Source organism: Aethina tumida, chromosome 5 (assembly GCF_024364675.1).
Source record: "Aethina tumida isolate Nest 87 chromosome 5, icAetTumi1.1, whole genome shotgun sequence".
NCBI classification, from domain to species: domain Eukaryota; kingdom Metazoa; phylum Arthropoda; class Insecta; order Coleoptera; family Nitidulidae; genus Aethina; species Aethina tumida.
The window spans coordinates 15,586,273-15,607,681 of NC_065439.1; the positions used below are offsets into that span (position 1 = coordinate 15,586,273).

At 30.0% G+C, this 21,409-nt stretch overlaps 1 protein-coding gene across 13 annotated transcripts in view; it reads right to left on the bottom strand.

The window, feature by feature from the left end:
* The window catches only part of LOC109597113 (uncharacterized), a 94,281-nt gene that overhangs the window by 15,821 nt on the left and 57,051 nt on the right, over positions 1–21,409 (bottom strand). For 11 of the 13 annotated variants that reach the window (XR_007547974.1, XM_049967074.1, XM_049967080.1 and 8 more), the window contains 9 exons: positions 18,096–18,318; positions 17,877–18,041; positions 16,392–16,472; positions 16,022–16,219; positions 14,542–14,817; positions 14,049–14,117; positions 4,906–5,042; positions 4,580–4,624; positions 556–674 (listed from right to left, as the gene is read on the bottom strand). Coding sequence is in view for 12 of the 13 variants with exons in the window: in XM_049967074.1 (XP_049823031.1) it covers positions 556–674; positions 4,580–4,624; positions 4,906–5,042; positions 14,049–14,117; positions 14,542–14,817; positions 16,022–16,219; positions 16,392–16,472; positions 17,877–18,041; positions 18,096–18,318 (1,313 nt within the window). In the remaining variant the exon portion in view is untranslated. The remainder of the gene's footprint in view (positions 1–555; positions 675–4,579; positions 4,625–4,905; positions 5,043–14,048; positions 14,118–14,541; positions 14,818–16,021; positions 16,220–16,391; positions 16,473–17,876; positions 18,042–18,095; positions 18,319–21,409) is intronic. The other 2 variants (XM_049967072.1, XM_049967071.1) reach the window with 2 other exon arrangements.

Below are 21,409 nucleotides of genomic sequence, written 5' to 3' on the forward strand. Positions count from 1 at the left end.
ACTTTGAAGAAAATGTGTGATTATAATGATGGTTGTTTTGTTAAATAAAAGATCCAGAAATATTACTAATACGACAATTTTACTTTGTATTTAATGGCAAAGTAGTTAAATATTTTAAAAATTTCAAAAATTTACTCTGAAAATATATAATTTACATGTTATAGACTTTTTAAAATTCGAAAATATTAAATTTGAGTTAAATTTAAATTTGTTAATCCAATTGTTTATCATGCAAATTCATTACGAAATTTTCTAAATTCATCATTTTCTTGTGTTGTGTTCTGGCTGTAAATTGATTTCATGTACATTCAATTAAAATTCATGGAAATTAATGTTGCAAACAATTATTATAACAATAATTATTTTGTTGAATAAAAGTTTGTATTTTCTAATATATCTAATATTAAATTCTATATTAATAAATATTTTGTAAAATCAGTGGTAGTAAAAGTATTGTTTGTCTTTTTCTTATTGCCCTTGAAAAAGTAGCTAAAATTCATGTCTCTAAACCAGAATACCCTTAATATTGTTACGCAACCCCTTAATCATACACACCTCTTAAAACTTGTGAGCAAATGTCACATGGTGTAATTTTCTTGTACGTATACTCCTGGAAGTTATGAGCGTCCGGATCGCCTTTTAGAAGTTCTCTCGTTGCTGCCGAGCCATTTTTCCTAAATGAACGAAAAGAAACCAATTAATTACAATTGTTGATATTTTCTACAAATCAAATCAGTCGATTAACACCTAATTTACACAAAGGAATACTTGACCTAGGTAAAATTCAGTGACACAAAACTGTGTGTTTTAGAGTCGTCTGAATTTAAATTTACTAAACTCTTGTAATGTGACTAATTGTTTGTGATTAACTTCTTAAAACATTTACGTATACACGTTCAAACAAAGACAAACACCACACCTGATGCAAACGAAAACTTTATTGTGATGCATATTATTTATTAGAATTTTTTCGTTCACATCCCAGAATGTTTTAAGAAGGTTTGTACTAAATGAAAATCAACATAAGTACAGATAATGGTCACAACAAACAACCAAGACTAGAGCTACACATAATATAGGCATACGTACTGTAGTAGTAGAAGTTTTTTTAAGGTGTTCAGCTAGCGGGTATGCAAAATTAGAATGCTATCAAACAAAGTAAAAAACACCAACAGAAAAATAAAAATCGTAAGTTTCGGGGCGGGGGTCACGTCAAACCAAAAATCCTCATTTACATTGTCCCAAAAAAATTTTCAAGGTCAGCAAACGAAAAAGTTTAAAACACACAGTGAGTAAAAACTTTTTTAAAACAGTTTAAAAAAGACGGGAACACTCGAACAGCGGAAACTTTAAAGCCGATAAAAGTGAACGACATTTTTTTGGGACAGATATAATATTTTTTTTGTTTTTGGAGAAAGGTATTTCGTGTGTTGCGAAAACGGGAACGCTTTTATTATTTCATCTCCTGCAGTGCGTTTTCTGGGCGGTGAATTCGTGTGGGATTAGAAACGATCCATTTTTAATATGTCAGTCGATAAGTGGAACGCTTGTCGGTAATTCCCCGACGGCCTTTACGTCCGGACGTTTTATTCAAATGCGACGGACGCACGTAACGCTCCGGAGAATTACTATCGAATGCTTTTTGTGTTTTGTGCAAATTCGATAGTGCCGCAAAAAACACGCGCCGTCTCGTAGTTCTGCTGTTTTGCATAATTTCGTCTGTTCTGTGAGGTACTGAGAATTCGGACGGGAGAATTTCATGTTTATGATCCGGAGGAAAATTCAATTTCGATATTGGTTGGCCTTCAGGTCAAATAGAAAAAAAAAAACAAGACGAATATTCAGAATAAATTGAAAGTGAATATATTAAAATTAAAAAATGTCGTTTATTACTCAAAAATACTCAGGGACAAAAAATCCTTTTTTTTTAATTGAATTGTTATTTTTCCTTGAAAATTTTTTAAGCCTAATATTTAATATTTTATAAATTTTAAATTACAATTTTATAATAATAATAATAATATTTTAATTTAAATGGTGCTTTTTTTTGAAATTTTACGATTAATATTTCAAATTTTATAAATTTAAATTAAAAATTTTATTATTTTTTAAATTAAATTGATATTAATTTTTAAAGCTTACAGTTTTTTATTTTTTTTAATATAATTGTCTATTTATAATTATTTAAGTCTAATATTTTAAATTTTATAAATTTAAAATTACAATTTTATTATTATAATTATTAATTTAAATAGTTATTTCTAAATTTTTAAACTCAATATTTCAAATTTTATAAATTTGAATTAAAAATCGCGGGTACAGCTGATTAATCATAAAATTAATTTAAATTAAACAGAATTGTTCTTTTTATTAAAATGATTATGTTTTTTAGTTATTTCTTACGTTTTTAGTAATTTTCGAGAAAACAGGAAGAATTAGAATTATTAATTTTTAATTTTTTAATGATTTTTCAGGAAATTACTATTAGTAAAAAATAAAAATCCATAAAGTTATTAAAGTGAAACTATGTAATTTAATCAGTATGAATTTAATCGTATGGATTTTACCGATAAATTTTAATTGTATGGAAATTGGTAGTATGGATTTTGATCATATGGATTTTTATCGTATGGAAAATCATAGTATGGGAAATGATCCTATGTATTTTAATCCTATGGAAAATGATCGTATGGAATTAGATCACTTTACGTTTTTAGTAATTTCTCACGTTTTTAATGAATTTTTGAAATATTTTTTTCACAATAAGTTTCACATGAAATTTTTATAATTAAAATTTTTTTGGTTATAAAAATATAATAAACAGCTTGTATTTAAATATAATAGAAAATTTTATTTTTTTAAATTTAAGCTCAATGATTAAAATTTTATATATTTTTTTTTATTTAATTGTTTATTTTTAATTTAATTAAAATCTATCTAAATATATTTAAATAAATTTTAATTTTCTTTAAATTTAATAAATTTTTTATTTAATATTAAATTTTATAAATTTAAAATTATAGTTTTTTTAGTTTAATAAGCAATTAATTATTTTTAAATTTTTAAGCTTAATATTTCAAAATTTTTATAATTTTTTTAAATTAAACTAAAAGTTTCAATGTTAATTTTTATTTATTAAAGCTTACAAATTTATTTTTTTAATTTTAATTGTTTATATTTAATTTTGTAAGTTAAACAATTTTTTTAAATTTAATACTTTAATTTTTAGGCTTAATATTATTATAAATTTTAAAGTTTTGATATTTTTAATTTTAATTATTTATTTTTAATATTATAATCTTACAATTTTAATATTTTTTAATTAAATTGTTTATTTTTAATTCATAAAATTTTAATATTTTAAATTTTCTAAATTTAAGACAATAATAGTGATTAATAAATTCAATATTTTTTTCAGAATAATTTACTACTACAATGAAATCTGACTAATAGATCGTTATTAATTTTCTGCCACTGAGTAGAAAGAGTTAAAAAATTAACTGGGTGCCTTTTATTGAAACAAATATTCAAAATAAATTAAATAATTATTAATAACATATTATTAAAAATACCTTAAATTACTTAGAAAATATAAAAAAGCAACTTTACATCATTTAAAATGATTTTTAGTCATTTTCAAATTTTAAAAATGGATCGTTTACACCTCAGACATTAAACAAATCTCATGCAACATCAATAAATGACATAAAAAACATAAAAAAATAAACATCGATTGATCCCCTGATATAAAATATGAACGTTACATATTAAAAATTAATTAATTCAAGTCCAGACAACGTTTTTATACATGAATATTAGAGCCATTAAGTTCGGACGCTCAGCCTAATTTAGTATGTCGTTACTTGAGACAAGTTAGTTTGCCGGGAAACTTTTTAATTGCCCCAAAATCCACTTTGTTTGCGAACGCAGGACTTAAATCGAGTTGGAGCAACTCCGGCACATAATTCCTGCGACCGCGACACTTATTATCACTGAATTTTGTTCGGATAATGTCGTAAGTATGTTAGGAGTAAACCGACAACTTACAACAACGTATTCTCATTAAAAAAAACTGACTTGCTCTCTAAATCAAGTTTGTAACTTTTCTAAGGAATAATTCAATGTAATTCTTGGAATTATTCACGGATCATATCGAATGGTGGATCAGCGATTCAATATACGAACAAACTTCCATCGTGATTGTGTCCTTTCAGGACAATTTTAAAGTCCGGGCAATTCGGAAAGTTACACTTTATCAGCAATTCTCCAAGTAATTTATCTTAGAAATTGAACTCGAAGTTCGATCTGATAAGTTTCAAATAAATAAAAGGGTTAAAAAAAAGCCAAAACTAAAACCGGGTGAAATTTATTTACAAAAAGGAGTCGAGTACATTTATAAAGAGGGGTAGGCAAAGATTCAGTCCGTGAAAGCGGAAAGTATACGGGGGTGTTCGACAATCGTGCGTTCAGCTGTGAATTCGTTAATTTATATTATAATTTTTGTAAAGGTAAAGGAGCTGAACGCACAATTGGACTACATGTTCGTCTCATCTAGTGTGACAAAATGAACCGGCTTTACCTCATCGCAATTATCGTGGAAACTGCATGGTACATTTGGTTTTTTCTGTATTTGAAAATACAATACACATCAATAACGTTTTTTTTCTGTTAGGATACGAGAACAACAAAGAGTAACAAAAACGAGGACAATTGTTCCACTCAACTGAAGCCGTTAACGAGCTTAAAACTTGGAACATCGGTCCTCGTTTTTGAACTGAAGAAAACACCAGTAGAAACTCTGACACATTCACATGTTGGATTAGTATAATAATGCCGGAACAGTTAAAAGAATGTAATTAAAGTTAGTAAAAAATAAAAGGAGTGGTCTATTTAAGCGGTACTTACTTCTCAGTTTCGGGTGGTGGTGTTTTTAAGCTTTTGAAAGCTTTCAGCCACTTGTTTTTCATGCTGCCCGTGGACGCGGACGACATTTTACGTTCGCGGCCTAATTCACCCTCGAGTTTGCTGCTAAAAAGTTCTTTCTGTAAAAAAAACACATTAGCAAATTAGTCGTCTAGTCAAAAATTTTATTATCATCTGGGTGTATGTGCAAATTGGTGTTTTTACAGCAAGCTGCAATCAATTTTAACCAGTGACTTGATCTTGTTTAAATACAGTAGTTTAAATGAAAAAACGCACCAAGTGAAAATTAACTTTTTTAAATTTTACCTTAAATTAGAAAATGTTAATGATTTTTATAAATTAATCCCCTCCTAAACAACAATTTTGATTGTACTTTAACCTGATTCATTTTAAATTATGAGTCCATAACTATGGTACTTCAGAATTATTGTTAATGGATATGAAAAAAAGTATATTTTATGTCTTCTCCATCACATTTTCTAACGATCAAGCATCAAGGATCAGGGGACACTTTTACGAACATTTTAAGACCACAGACATGCATCTAGTACCCAGGACAGGATAAACATGGCCATTATGGTCTTATACAGCTTTTCGTACATTTTCTTTATTTAGTGCTGTAACTGAGATTAAATCAAATAAAAACTTTTCTTATTATTTTTTTACATTTTGCTATAATTAACACTTTGGAAGGTAGATTTAGTTAGATTCTCTTTCTTTTTTCATTAAGATTACTATCATAAAGAGCAACATCAAAATAATTTATTGGTTCAATTTAGCAATTAAGATAAGAGACTGAGGTAATTCATGAATGTTGCTAATCCAGCCCTTGAATCACGTATAATTAATTATGTTATATCGCCTCTATACAACATTCGACTATAGATGTTAGTGGCCTTTTATTTCAATATTTTATAATCATTTTTCAGAAATTCTGTAACTGATTCAGGATAGGATTTACTACTTTTAAAGTTACTTTACTATGGGTGTAGAATATGACCTTGAAAATACATAATTACACTCATTTAGAACACTTTCCTACTTATCTGGATGCCAAAAATGATGAACAATGTACATTTTCATCAAAATTATTATTATTATTATGAAAATAAGATACCAGGAATATTGAAAAAAGAGGTTGGTACGTAACCCTCTCAGAAAAAAGAAGCTTAATATAAAAAGTACAAAAAAATTTATCATTCACACTTTTCTCAGTGACCATAACATTATTTTGTACTACTATATTGAGTACATCAATACACTTTTTCAGTTAAGTGACCCTCGTCAGCAACGTTTATTTAAAGTCCTTCACATTTTTAAGCTGATACAGGATGATGACAATTTTTTGGACATTTAAGGTTACTGTTAATAGTTTTTCCAGAAACAAGAGAATTGTGAATTAAATAAGGATTGTTAAAATTTACTACTTTTAAATTATTATGCTGTAGATGCCAATTAGACTTTGTAAATACTTTCCTGAACACTCATCAAAAATTACTTTCCTCCCAATTTAGGTGGAGAAAGTAACAAACAAGATCTATATTTTTATCAAAATTTAATTATTATGGAAATAAGGTCCAGGATTATTGGAAAAAGGGTTTATTAGGTGATTTTATCACTGGGCTGAAACTTAATATGGGAGACACAAAAAGATTCAGCACTCACATTTGTAGTGATTATAACTATCTTTGTTTTGTATTGTAATACTTTATATTCAATACAAAAACCATTATATAATAAAAAAACAAATTTGATTTATTTAATTTCAGTTCCTGTATAAAAACTACCTAAAGTTATACATACAATACACTTTTCCAGTTACATGACACTGTTATCGAATACCTAATACAAGATATATGTCTATGGACTCAAAAAGAGCCCCATTTATCATCAAGGTAAATCCCCTTCATATAACATTCGACTTAATAAAAAACTGAATATTTTAAATGTCAGAGGCCCTCCATTTTAATATTTTATCACAATTTTTAGCAAATGATCTTCCTAGAATATTAAGCAACGTTTGATTAAAGACCTTCACATTTCTCAGATGATACAGAATGATGACAATTTCTTAGACATTTAAGACTATTCTTCAAGTTTTTTTCAGTAACAAGAGAAATGATAATTTCGTAAGGATTGTTAAAATTTACTACTTTTAAATTATTATGCTGTAGATGTCAATATGACCTTGTAAATACATTCCTGAAGACTCATCAAAAATTACTTTCCTTCCAATGTAGGTGGCGAATGTAACAAACAAGATCTACATTTTTATCAAAATTTAATTATTATGGAAATAAGGTCCAGGATTATTGGAAAAAGAGATTACTAGGTGATTTTATCACTGGACTGAAACTTATTATGAGAGATACAAAAAAATTCAGCACCCACATTTTGTAGTGGATTATTTTGTATTGTAATACATTATATTCAATATAAAAACCATTATATAAAAAAAGCGAATTTGATGTATTTAATTTCAGTTCTAGTATAAAAACTACCTAAGTTATACATACAATACACATTTTCAATTAAATGACACTGTTTATCGAATATCTAATACAAGATATATGTCTCTGGACTCAAAAAGAGCCTCCTTTACCATCACGTTAAATCTTCTCTATTAACACTCTACCTAATAAAAAACTGAAGATTTTAGATGTTAGAAATCCTCCATCTTAATATTTTATCACCATTTTTAACAAATGATGACAATTTCTTAGACATTTAAGGCTACTGTTCATGTTTTTTCAGAAACAAAAGAGATGATAATTATGTAAGGATTTTTAAATTTACTACTTAAATTATTATGCTGTAGATGTCAATAAGACCTTGTAAATACATTCCTGAGCTATCAAAGATTATTTTCCTTCCAATTTAGGCGGGGAATGTAACATTTTCATCAAAATTTAATTATTATGGAAATAAGGTATCAAGGTATATTAAAAAAATGGTGTTAGGTGACTTTATAATTAGGCTGAGACTTATTATACAACTAACTTTATTTTGTAATCTAATACTTTATATTGAATATAAAAACCATTAAATTGTAAAAAGGCAAATTAGTATAAAACTATTTGTATGAGTATAAAATCCAGTAAAACCCGTAAAATACACTTTTTCAGTTAAATGACTCGATTCGCAGAAGAGCCCTCTATAAAATCATGTTAAATCCTCTCCATATAAATATCAGTCAAATAAAAAGACTTTAGATGTTCGTAGCCCTACAATTCAATAAGGTGTCATCTTTCTTCTGAATGTGTCTTTCTAAAATATTAAAGAATGTTTATTTAAAGGTCTGCGAATATCCAAGCTGAAAGATGACAATTTCTGTTATAATTTAAGGCTACTGTTCATGTTTTTTTTTGGAAATATGATAGTTAATGATTAAAAGTCATCAAATCTATAGATATCATGTCCCTCATAAAATAATATTATGTCCAATTTAGATGGAAATAATGATACATAACATTTTCATCAAAGTTTAATTACTATTGAATTGACTAACAATATTTTGTTGGCAAAATTGTTTTATTTCAATTAATTTCAGAGTGCAAAACCTATTAAAAGCTGCATAGAATACTTTTTCAGTGCATACTATCGAATACCTGATATTACATAGTTGATTTAGGACTTAAAATGGCTCAAAAAAATTACTGCTTTTATAAAACAATATGTAATTTCGTGTTCTGTCATTTAGATAAATATTAATTAATAAAAATACTTCAAAAACGGGATCTAACATTAAAAAACCATTAACGTTTTTGAATTCTACGGAAAATTTACATAAAAAATTGAGCTTCATAGAATGTCTATATAAATTCTGAAAGTCTTGAAACTAGTGTTTTTATTTAGTGTTTATTAACAGATGAAACAGTCTTTTTATCGTTGTGATTACGAAACTAAGTGGCAGATTTTGCAATTAACACAGTTTCTTGAAAAGATGAAACGAAAGAAAAAAATTCCTGCGGCCTCCAATGACGTCAGTGCCAACTCTCGAAACTAGCTCTTTAATTATCCAACACTTAACGCCCTTATTTCTTTTATAATTCTACCTTTCTTCATTTTCTTCAAAGAAACTTATTTAATTAAAACTAAAGTCCTTAATTATTATGAATAATTTGTATCATATCATATGTATATACCAGAGAGAAAAATATGAATACTAAATAATACTTAGAAATTATGTAAATTAATAAATATGTGAATAGCAATTAGTAAACAGTTGGATATTATGGACATTTTGCAATTTGGAAAGTTGTTTTCAATGTTTGTGAACTTTATTGTTCGGGGCAACTTCGTCTGAAGTTTCAGTAAATCACCCCGAGTCCAATGACGTCAATGCCAACCCACCAAACTCCGAACTTCGCGAACCAACCACTTTCCCCGGCCAAAACCAAAAAAACTAAAAGCCATAACAACATTTTTTTACTCACCAAATGGGTCTTCAGCGTCACCCACCCCATGATATCGCCGTTAACTTGTCGACCGCTCAAACCCAGACCACCACAACACCGGACACTTTATCCCGCGCTTTTCCCAACCCCCGTGCAATTATTGTCGCGTCACCCGAACGAACTAATTCGATCGTCCCCTATCACCGATTACAATCGCATATCACAGAAACGTAAGCCACGACCGTCGACAACCCCCAAAAAATTAACGTAGCTTTTCAGCAGCCGCTGAATCTCGGCCGTGCGTTTTAACCTCCGCAAGGTAAGTTTTATTGATATAAGGGCGAATGCGCCCCCAAACTGTGCGCACGGCCGAATTTCGGCTCGGCAACGGTCGGACGGACGCTTTCCCGGCGAGAATGTCACGTGGGAAAGCCACGGCGTCCGCATGAATTTCAAAAAGTCTTACGCTTTCGGACGCATGCTGCTAAATAACTCCAATTCGGGACGGCATTAAAAGTGGATCGGATGACGTGAAACAATGTAAGGTAATAATCCGCTTCGGGGAGGCGAACTTTTAATCCCGATCGCAGTTCGAATCGAATCCGTGAAATTGAAATCCGTAAGCGATATTTGCTCACACGAATCGCGTAACTTTATCTACGTCTGGCTCACAAAGAAATCATACACTCGCACGTTATTAAAACGGAAACGAAAACATTCGGCCGATTTTATTTGACAAATAAAGGATCAGTTATTATATCTGGCGATCTGTTCTGCTCCGGGGGAACAATGAAACTTGTCGGATAAATTAAATTTCTTGTCCGGGATGAAAAAGTGATATATATAAGGCGGCCGATGTTTCTGACATGTTTCCGAGCAACATTATTCCTAAATTCCCTTTTCTCTGATCTCATTTTAGTTTTATTGTACGATAAAATGATTGAAAATAAATATGAAGTCTATCAATCATTTTTATATAGAATAATAACTATATTTTATTTCTAGTTTATATTTACATAAATCACAATATCAGACAATAAATCTTATTGTCTGATGAAATAATTAAAAATTAATTAAATAATTTTCAGAATAAAAAAATTACTACTTGTCACAAGTTTATAATTTAGATAAGTTAAGTTAGATTAGTCTAGTCTATAATTTAATAGACCAAACCTAAACTAATAATAATAAATCTTATTGTATGATAAAATAATTGAAAATATATATGAGCTCAATTCATTTTTATATTTTAATGTATCGAAAAAATTATAGTTTATTTCTAGTTTATATTTAAAGTAGGTTGAGTTACATTAATTTAGTCTAATGATTATTAAATATCAAATTCAAGCTAATAAAACTTATTGAGAGATAAAATAAATACAAACGTATCAATCAAATATTTTTAAAATTAAAAAAAATTACATGTTATTGTCGGTTTATAATTAGATTGGTTTAGTCTCCAATTTAATATACCAAACTTAAACCAACAAATCTTATTATATGATAAAATAATTGGAAATAAATATGAGCTCTATTTATTTATATATTCCAATATGTCCAAAAAATTATAGTTTATTTCTAGATTATATTTAAATTAGGTTCAGTTACATTAGCTTAATTTAATGGTTTATAAATATCAAATCTAAACTAATAAAACTTATTGCGTTTTAAAATAATTAAATATAAATCATAGATTTTTAGATTTCAAAAACATTACAAGTTATAGTTTAGATAAGTTAAGTTAGATTAAATTAGTCTCCAGTTTAATAAATCGAACCTAAATTAATAAATCATATTGTACGATAAAATAATTGAAAATAAATATGAGCTCAATTTATTTTTATATTTCAATATGTGGAATAAATTATAGTTTATTTCTAGTTTATATTTAAATTATGTTGAGTTACATTAGCTTAATGGTTAATAAATATTAAATTTAAACTAATAAAATTTATTGCATGTTAAAATAATTAAAAATAAATAATAGATTTTTAGATTTCAAAACATTGCAGATTATTGTCAATTTATAGTTTAGATAAGTTAAGTTTGATTAGTTTAGTCTCTAGTTTAATAAATCAAATCTAAACTAATAAATCTTATCATAATATATGATAAAATAATTGAAAATAAATATAAGCACTTATTGCGTGTTAAAATAATTAAAAATAAATCAATCATATTTAGATATCAGAAAATTACATGTTATTGCCAGTTTATAGTTTAGATAAGTTAAGTTAGATTAGTTGAGTCTACAATTTAGTAAACCAAACCTAAACTAATAAATCTTATTGTAACTGTTCAATTCATCTTATTGTAATTGTTCAATTCATTTTTATATTCTAATCTGACAATAAAATTATAGTTTATTTCTAGTATATATTTAATGTAGGTTGAGTTACCTTAGTCCAATGGTTAATAAATATCAAATGAAATCTAATAAATGTTATTGTATGGTGAAATAATTAAAAACAATTCATATAATTTAATTTAATAAAATTTATTGCGTATTAAAATAATTAAAATATCAAATCAATAATCAATAATTTTTCGATTAAAAAAATACAGGTTATTGCCAGTTTATAGTTTAGATATTGTTAGCTTAAACTTTAATAAACCAAACCTAAACTAATAAATTATAATTTATTTCTAGTCTAGTCGAAACTAATAAATCTTATTGTGTGATCATAATAATTGAAAATAAATATAATTTCAATGTTTTCTATATGCCAATCTTTAAATACTTTTAGTTTATAGCTAAAACAAGTTTTACATTAACTTAATGTAATTCTTGATAAATCAAAACTAAATTAATAAATCTCCCTGTGTGATAAAATAATTGAAATTGAATTTTATATTATATTAATTTATATTTATATTATTTATATATATATAAAAAAGGTTACAGTTTAAAGAAAGTTTGATTAACTTAATTTAAGAGTTAATAAATCAGCTGAATTTACTAATCATTTCTAATTATAAATTTGTATAGTACAAACTTTATACTCAAACATTACAGTTTATGACTAGTTTATAGATAAGGTCATTTATGTTACATAGTATTGTTTAATTGTAATAATTTAAACCTTAACTAATCAAACTTTATATTAATTAGATTATTCTATGAAATTATATAAATTAAACCAATCATTTGTAAATTACAATCTCTCAAAAAATTACAATTATGTTGTATTAGCTTAGTTTAATAAATCAGACCTAAGCTCATAAACCTTATTATGTGACAATATGATTGAAAATAAATAATAATTTAATCAATAATTTTTATAGTTTAAACTTTCTTAAAGTTACAGATTAATTCTGGGTTAAAGATAAGGTAAGTTAAGCTACATTTGTATAGTTTGTTGATTAAATAGACGAGATACTGTAATCTATTTTAAAACGTTTGTTAATTAAGGTAAGTATTAAGTATGCATTGGCTTAGTTTAATGATTACCAACAAGACTTAGATTATTCTGTGAGAAATTATATAAATTAACCCCAAACTTAAAATCTAATAGAATTTTAGTTGAACAGTTTAATAGTTTGACGAGATAAGGTATTTCAGACATACATCCCGAACACGGGCGGATTAAATCTGTTCCCATTTCGTCAACCGGGAGTTTAATTAACGTCAGTTATAATTGAAAGGCGCATCGCCCGTTTTTGGGCTCGATGATTGGTGGAAAAATTTAATTAGTTAATTTCTCGATTCAATTATAATAAAACTTTTGGAATCGCTCTGATTAAATCGTGTTTATGCACGCGGCAAAACCGGAGATTTTAGTTTGAACACAAACGGTTCGTTGTGTGCGCTTGTGGGCGTTTTAAGTGATGGGCAGACGCATTGGTCACGTTTCCCGGAATAAATTTAAATGTAAACTACCGAAAGATTTCCTCTCATTTTTAATTAACCACCAATTAAGGAAGTAACCGTTGTTTATTCGCCGGGAAAATTTTATTGTGTTGTCGTCCGGTGACCGTTAAAACTGGAAACTTGAGGGGGAAAAATTCTTTTGTGTCGCTCCTAATTAGTTTATGTGGAGGATTTTCAGGGGGGGATTTTCTTTTGCCGGGCTTTATTAGATTTCCCATCGTATCGGCGACGTGGAAGCGTTCCGCGTACGTGATATTGCAATTTATCCCACGGCTTAAAAGAAAGACCGATTTTATTTTTCAATTATGCCTGCAAACCTCAATTTTCAACGTTGCTCCTGTGCCTTTATTCGAACAATAACGGCGAAGCACACAACCGAATCAATGCTCAAACTTTCTTAAAACTCTAATAAAAGGCTAACGAGATTAAACTGTGTGTTACATTGAACTAAATGCTGTTGAGAGCTTTAAAAGCAAACGAAATAAACCTCGTCCAATAAACGTTTCGAAATGTAAAAACATTTAACTACAATTTTCCGATGGAAAACCAATGAAAGCCCGTCGATATTTAATTGATAATTTCAACTCGTTTCACAGAATATTGTGTCGCCTGAATTTCAATGTTCCGGGATTAAAATATACATGTTACGTGGCGGATTTAATTTGCAATTCTGATACCAATTACCATAATTAACGATATAATTTTTCACCTTAAATCTGATTATAACAATCACATTTTATTCTAAAGCTGTTTCAGTACTTTTTATCAAATAAATACAAATAATAACATTGAAAGCTTGTGCTTTTCGTGCGACTAATCATTTTAATTGATCGTGCTGACTTTTCTACAAAACTGACCTTAATCTTCGGCGGTTCTGGTTCTTTAACCAGTTTGTAATTGTTCATGAGTGGCAAAAAGAGTGAGACCTGCGAATACAATCATTTACATACTCTATTTCGATATATCCAGTGTAACTCTTTCCAAATTAGCTAAGTTACAGTGGACAACCAACAAAGAACAATTCGTCCAAGACCTTCATTTTACTTATTTTATATAATTACAATTCGAAAATATTGATTTACTTTATGCAACAGTCAGAAAACACTTTTGATGGCATGTGGGTTGCCGATCGTTTGTTAACACTTTGCGTCGCCCTCTATTGAAAATTATAATATGCTTGATGACATTTTAATATTCTAAGTTGTTTACAGACTCAAGAACTGAATACTTTAATCTATATAAAGTCGGCAAACTTCTACGACTAGATAAGACTTTGAATTCGACAAAATAGAACTTGGACGAACCGTATTAATTCACCGAATTGCTGGATCTCGAACTTCGTTAACTCACCTGCGAATTAATAGCGCTCAGGTGCATTTGCGCCACGCGCAAATCGAATCTCTTCATCGATATGTCCTCCTGAAGTTCGTTGGCCTTGTTGTAGAGATTCGCCTCGACGGATCGCTGCTGGATACGCAGGAGGGTGTCCAGGGCGTCCTGGATTTGTCTTATCTCCGACTCCAAATCCATTGCCTCTTTTTTCAGGGCGTCGTGCGAGGGTTTCACTTGAACCGCTGACAAACGATCTATCACCAATTCATCTTTCAGTGGTGGCGGTATGTTGTCCTGAAAATAGGAGGAGTGATAAATATTAACTAAACGGTTCCGTACATTTTATTATATTGTGTATTACATTGTCAATTTTAGTGGGTCATATACATTTAATACGCCAATAACATTAAGCCGAATTTTACGGCGTCTTTTACTCAATATTAACCAACCGCTTTTCAAATCACTTCTTTAACAAATCGCCACGATTTATTTTTCTAACAAGCTCCACAATAAAGCGATTATCTTGTCACTTAGATCTAATAAATGCCACGCATTTATATTCACTAACGTACCCCATTAGGGAGCACCGTTTCATCTCACATCCGCACCGATAAATACCCCATTAAAATTCCCACTAACAATTTGTCACCGCCAACAGCAATATCGAAGTCGTATATTCATTGACATGAATAAGCAATACGTGTAATCCGGGTTACATATCATTTGTCATCACTCCGTGTTGCCCTCTATTGAATTTAATTTGCGTTTTGTGATTTCATATAGTTTCGTACATTGTTTTAATTGTTTTCGCCTGTTATGCTGTGCTCGCGATAATTCCACGTTGAAAAAAAGCTTTTGATCTCGCTTCTGTCTGAGACCCATTCACGTTTAATCAGTTTACGCATCGAAAAAGTTGATAAATCGAAAACGTATTCAAAATAATTGGCGTGACACGAGGTCGTTTGATCTCTGCCACAAAGTTTCGGGCGTTCAATATGGTAATATTAGTTGTGTTGACGCGAAGATACGATCTCAATTATCAGTTTTAAACCCGCCAAGCTTTGTGTGACGGCGTATTCAAACAGTGCATTAAACCACAATTTAACTTTTACCTTGCGAAATCAATAACTCTATTACAATTCATAATAATAAAGCGGGAGACACGACCTCCGAAAACGCGGGCTGCACAGACAGTTACACAACATTAACTTTATTACGGACGAATGGGACGTACAAGATAAAACCATTACACTATTAGTTGAACTCGAGGCGACGAACGCTCCTAAGTAGCGCCTTGTGTACATTATTTATTCGCCAACTTACTAACAATAAACTGGATTACAAGATAAATCGCCGACGAAAACCGTCTAGGTCGATGCCGGAGGATTATCCCATAATCTCGGGTTTTTGCCAACAGATGGTATCAGTTTACGCACACAACGCACACGCAACCCGGATTACTACTACATTTACCAATTGAAACACGTAAAAAACTTACGTTCTGCGGTTCGGGGGGCTCGCCGTCTACGGGATCGGGCGGCGGGGGCGGCTGCGGCGGCACGAAGATCCTCTTGGTGACGGGGCCGCGTCCTGTGGGCGCCGGGAAGGATTTCGACAGATGAGACAGATCGGCCGGTCCGGAGACCATCTTGCACTGCGACACCAGTCCCTCGTACCTCTTGCACTGTTCCATCGCCTGAAGTCACGAAAGGGATGAAAGGACTTTGGGACGGAGATAAAAATGGCAAATAATCTGATTTAGCTCTTAACTAATGGAATAATTAATTAGTCTGCTCCAGACTCAAAACAAAGTTAATTGGGTCCTTTATAAGTTTGTGTGCGCCTGTGAGGCGGTTTCTTTAACTTACTCTGCTTGCAACAACTTCGGAACCTTGAAGAACTGCCTCGGAAACGGTGCCACAGAGATCCGTGTATATCTCCTCCAGTTCCTGCGAACAAATGCGTAATTTCATGTTTCGTAACGAGTCGTGTGTAAACGGGCAAGTGAAATCCGGCGAAATTATACCCATTATCCCTGGGGGCTCTTTCGAAAATGAATTAATTAGCCTAATGTTATAATTGGATTGGATTAACTCGGATGAGTTGAAGGATGCGGATTGGGACCCCTTCACTTATCGCTAAGGAGCTCCCTCGATCCTGATTTGTTTAAGTAATTAGCGACTCATTTGTAAATATTTTTCTTTTGATTTACGACGCAAACTGTGTTGCCTAAGTTGCCGGGAACATCAAACGCAGAATAAATGAATACATTACGGAGTCACGGGTGTGAGATTTGAATATTTCCTCCGGATTTTTTATTCATTATTCGATTCGAACAATTCTTACTTTTCCGATTCAATTGCGAGGATTTTTACGTAATTTTTTTCCAACGAAAATTAAGTGTGCGCTAACGAACGGGAAAATTAGCCGATTTGACTAAATAGTAAGTCCGGAGACGAGAGGTAGATAAATCAAACGCGCCTCCCCCGCTCAATATTTAACTTTGCAATTTAATTTTAAGCGGCTTAATTCATATTTCGCGAGTCAGGAAATTAATGGTGTTGCTTGCGTTAAGCGAAAGAACGTTCCGCATGTAACTTGTACGAAGACGGCTTAATACCTACGGTTAGTGAAGTTGTTTTTGCTGGAACTCCCAGTGTTGCATTCCCCGGATTAATTATTAATGATCCGACACACTTCAGCCTCGTTTCTTGTAGGTGTAATAAATAATTAAGTGGTTTACAAGGAGACTACTAAGTAAATGAGAGAACAGAGGCAAAAAAGACAACGAAGTTCCTTGATTTAACTTTGCCTCCGTATCTTTTTACAAAAACTAATTGATGTTAAATTGAAAACTTAAAAATAGACCGAAGTAAGACAAATCGATTAACAGCAACTCCTAATGGACCGATTGCAGGCGGTAACGAGAGATAAATTCCCGTGCAACTTCCGACGATAAAAATTTCACGGCGAATCTTGACAGTGGAAGTAGCGTTTCACTCCATTTTCCATTTTGTCTCTAATTAATATTGCAACGCGCATCGATCCGGCCGGAATCCTGAAACGTGGAACACAAATTTGACTTTGTAATGTTTGCAAACGACAGCCGGTCAATTGGCAGCGTTTTCCAATTCATCAGATGCCATTAGCATGGAACACTTCGCCAGATAATCTCCTCCCTCCGCGTTTCGACGTCCCGAACAGGATATTACCGGCACTCGACGCGGACGCCCATCCGGACACGTTTCATCTGTCCGGGGGAGATTTAATCAAGCCAACACCACTAATTAACAGATAATCGGTGGGCAATTATTGCGACTCGGCCTCGGATTTACATTTATACAGTGTTTTACCTTAAGCAAAGATGGTAAAGTGTCTTTTGTGTACTCCTCCATCATTCCGTTGGTGGCGTGCAGCTGTTGGACGTAGGCATTGTGTGTGTTGAAGTACACACTCAAACTGTCCGACGTTGGGTTCGCCAAATACGACAGATAAGCATTCTTATACTCCTGTCGACACTGCAAAAATGAACAGCACAATAATAAATGTAAATATTGACATCTTTTGAGTACCTTGGCAAGCTTCTCCTCAGTTTTGGATATGATAGTCTCGTAACTCTCCCGGTGCGTGAACACTTTCCTGGACTGGATTTTCCTGTGGAAGGACCTTTCTAACAACGGCCTGGACACTTGCCTGCCCAATATCGAAGCTATGTCACCCAGGGCCTGGGCATCGATCTCGACCTCCTGCAGCAACGTTTCCCAGGTGTGGAACAACGAACTTGGACAAGCCGGCCTAGAAATTTAATTAAAATTATAATTGAAAACAATCACACGCATTATTTGATTATGAACTGTAATAATTATTAAATGTTTCAACTCGGATTTTAATATTTCACCAGACGATTATAACTTGAACAGAACAAATTAACAACGTACACTGAAATTTTCATTTTCCACATAGTCTGGTAATTATTGAGCGTTCGGGTAATCCGGCCACGGGCGAAAGTCGCTTGGTAAAGCGTCGAAATTTTATAACGTACAATTCGTACAATACGTTTAATGGATTTTAGCCGTACGGGATTATTAAAATCTAGCGCACGAAAATAAAATCCTTATTAATTAGCTTTGCGTTGGATTGAGTTCAAGAATTTTAATATAGCGGTGCCACGGTTGTTGATATATTCTGGTAAAAGCGACAGAGAAAAAAAGCGACAGGAAAAAAAGGAAGAGCAAGTGCATTTGATAATTGTCCAATATGAGCAGTACATTTTTATGACACAGCCCTAAACTATGCAAGAAAAAACTTACTCCGCCGTAAGCTGATTTCAAAAAAAAAGTCTAATTAAAGTTCAATTAACAAATTAATTATTGTAATTTGTAAAAGTACGAAACTGAATGACAACAAATTTAAAAATTACATTTTTTAATACTGCTTAAACGTACAACAATGTAACAGTGTACATGTATTTTATGACCACACTCATCTATTTATGAATAGTTGAAAACGTAATTTGTAAATGTCCAACAATAAGTACATAGTAATGTAACAGAGTACATCTATTATATAATTACACTCGTTTAATTAAGATTTGAAAATTTTGTAAATTGTAAACGTCCAAAGTGAATGAAATAAAAATTTAAAAAAAAGTGTAATGTACAAAAGTGCAAGACTAAATGAAGTAAAAAAATTTAAAATTACATTTTTCTAATACTACCTAGACTGTGACTATAGAATATAACATTGTTACTATAGGATACATTTAATATATAAAATATATATAAAAATTTGTAAATGTCCAAATGTAAATGAGATAAAAAAATAAAAGTCCATTATTTTGAAATCTGCTTAATTGTATGACCCTTTATATACCAGAATAATATTGTACATATGTTACATAACTGCAGTAATCCAATTTATAGAGTAATACTGTAATTTACAAAAGCACAAGACTGGATGAAATAAAAAAAAATTAAAAATTACATTTTACTAACACTACTTGTGTACTATAGCACGACTATAGTATATAATAGATATACTACTCTGGTTTAATTAACGAGAGTTCAAAAAATTTGTAAATTATAAATATCCAAGATTTAATTAGATATAATGGGTTTTGAAATTCCATTATTTTAAAATCAGCTTCATTGTACGACCGTTTATATAACAGACTAACATTGTTCAAATGTTATATATCTACAGTTATTCAGTTTATAGAGATATTAATATTGTAATTTACAAAAGTAGAAGACTAAGTGAAATAAAATTTAAAATTACATTTTTCTAATTCTACCTAAATGGTGACTATAATATATAACATTGTTACAGGGTACATATATTATATAACTATATTAAATGTAAATGTATAGTGCAAATGTCCAAATATGAATGAGACAAAAATATTTAAAATTCAATTATTTTATAATCTGTTTAATTGTAGGACCATTTATATAATAGTGTAACATTGTACAAATGTTATATAACTACAGTTGTCCATTTTATAGAGTATTTAATATTGTAATTTACAAAAGCACAAGACTGAATGAAATAAAATTTTATTTTTTTAATACTACTTAAGTAGACGACTATAGTATAAAACAGTGTAACATATAATAAAGTAACATTGTATGAATGTTATATAACTACAAATATCCAGATTATAGAGTAATCAATATTGTAATTGCAAAAACAAAAGACTGAATGAAATAAAATTGTATTTTTTTAATAATACTTGAGTGAACGACTCTAGTATATAACAATGTAATAGTGTGTATCTATTATATAACTATACTCGTTTAATTAAGAAGTGTTGATAAATTTGTAAAATGTAATATTCAAAAGTGAATGAGTTAAAAATTTTTAAAATTTCATTAATTCGAAATGAAATAAAAAATTATATAAATTTTGATACAATTTAAATAGATGATTAAGTATATAGCAGTATAACAAGGTACACCTATTATATAACTACACGCGTGTAATTAAGAAGAGTTGAAATTTTGTAAATTGTAAATGTTCAACAGAAAATTGTAATAAAAATTTTAAAAATTATATTTTTTAAATTCTGCTTAATTGAACGACTCTGGTATATAACAATGTAACAATTAAAAATATTAAATAACTATAATTCTCCAATTAATACAATACAAAATATAGTAATTTCACCCTACAAGGACTAAATAGGATAAAAATTCTTAAAATTATAATTTCTTAAATTTCGCTTAATTATGCACGTGTAGTATAACAATATAACAATGTACTGTAGGAATTACAGATGTCTATTAATGAGTGATATTAAAAATTTGTAAAATGTAAATATCCAAAAGAGATAAAATTTTAAAATTTCATTATTTCAAAATATGTTTATTGTTCGACTGTTTATATAACAAAGTAGCACGGTATGAAAGTTAAAAAACTACAGATATCCAACTTATAGAGTAATTAATATTGTAATTGCAGAAGCACAAGACTGGTTGAAATAACAAAATTTAAAATTACATTTTACTATTACTACTTAAACGACGACTATAGTATATAACAGAACAAATTTATTGTACAAATGTTATATAACTACAGTTATTCAGTTTATAGAGAAATTAATGTTGTAATTTACAAAAGTAGAAGACTTAAATGAAATAAAATTTAAAATTGCATTTTTCTAATTCTACCTAAACGGTGACTGTAATATATAACAGGGGTGGCCAACCTGCGGCTCTTTGAAGGATTACTTGTGGCTCTCGATAAATGTACCCGAGTTCCCTTTTCGTTCCAGAATTATCAAGAGAAATGAAATAAATGTGTTTAATTTTTAATATTTAAATTCAATACACATATTTCCTGCCTTTATGTATAAGTTTTCAATAAATTTAATATCTGTAAACATATT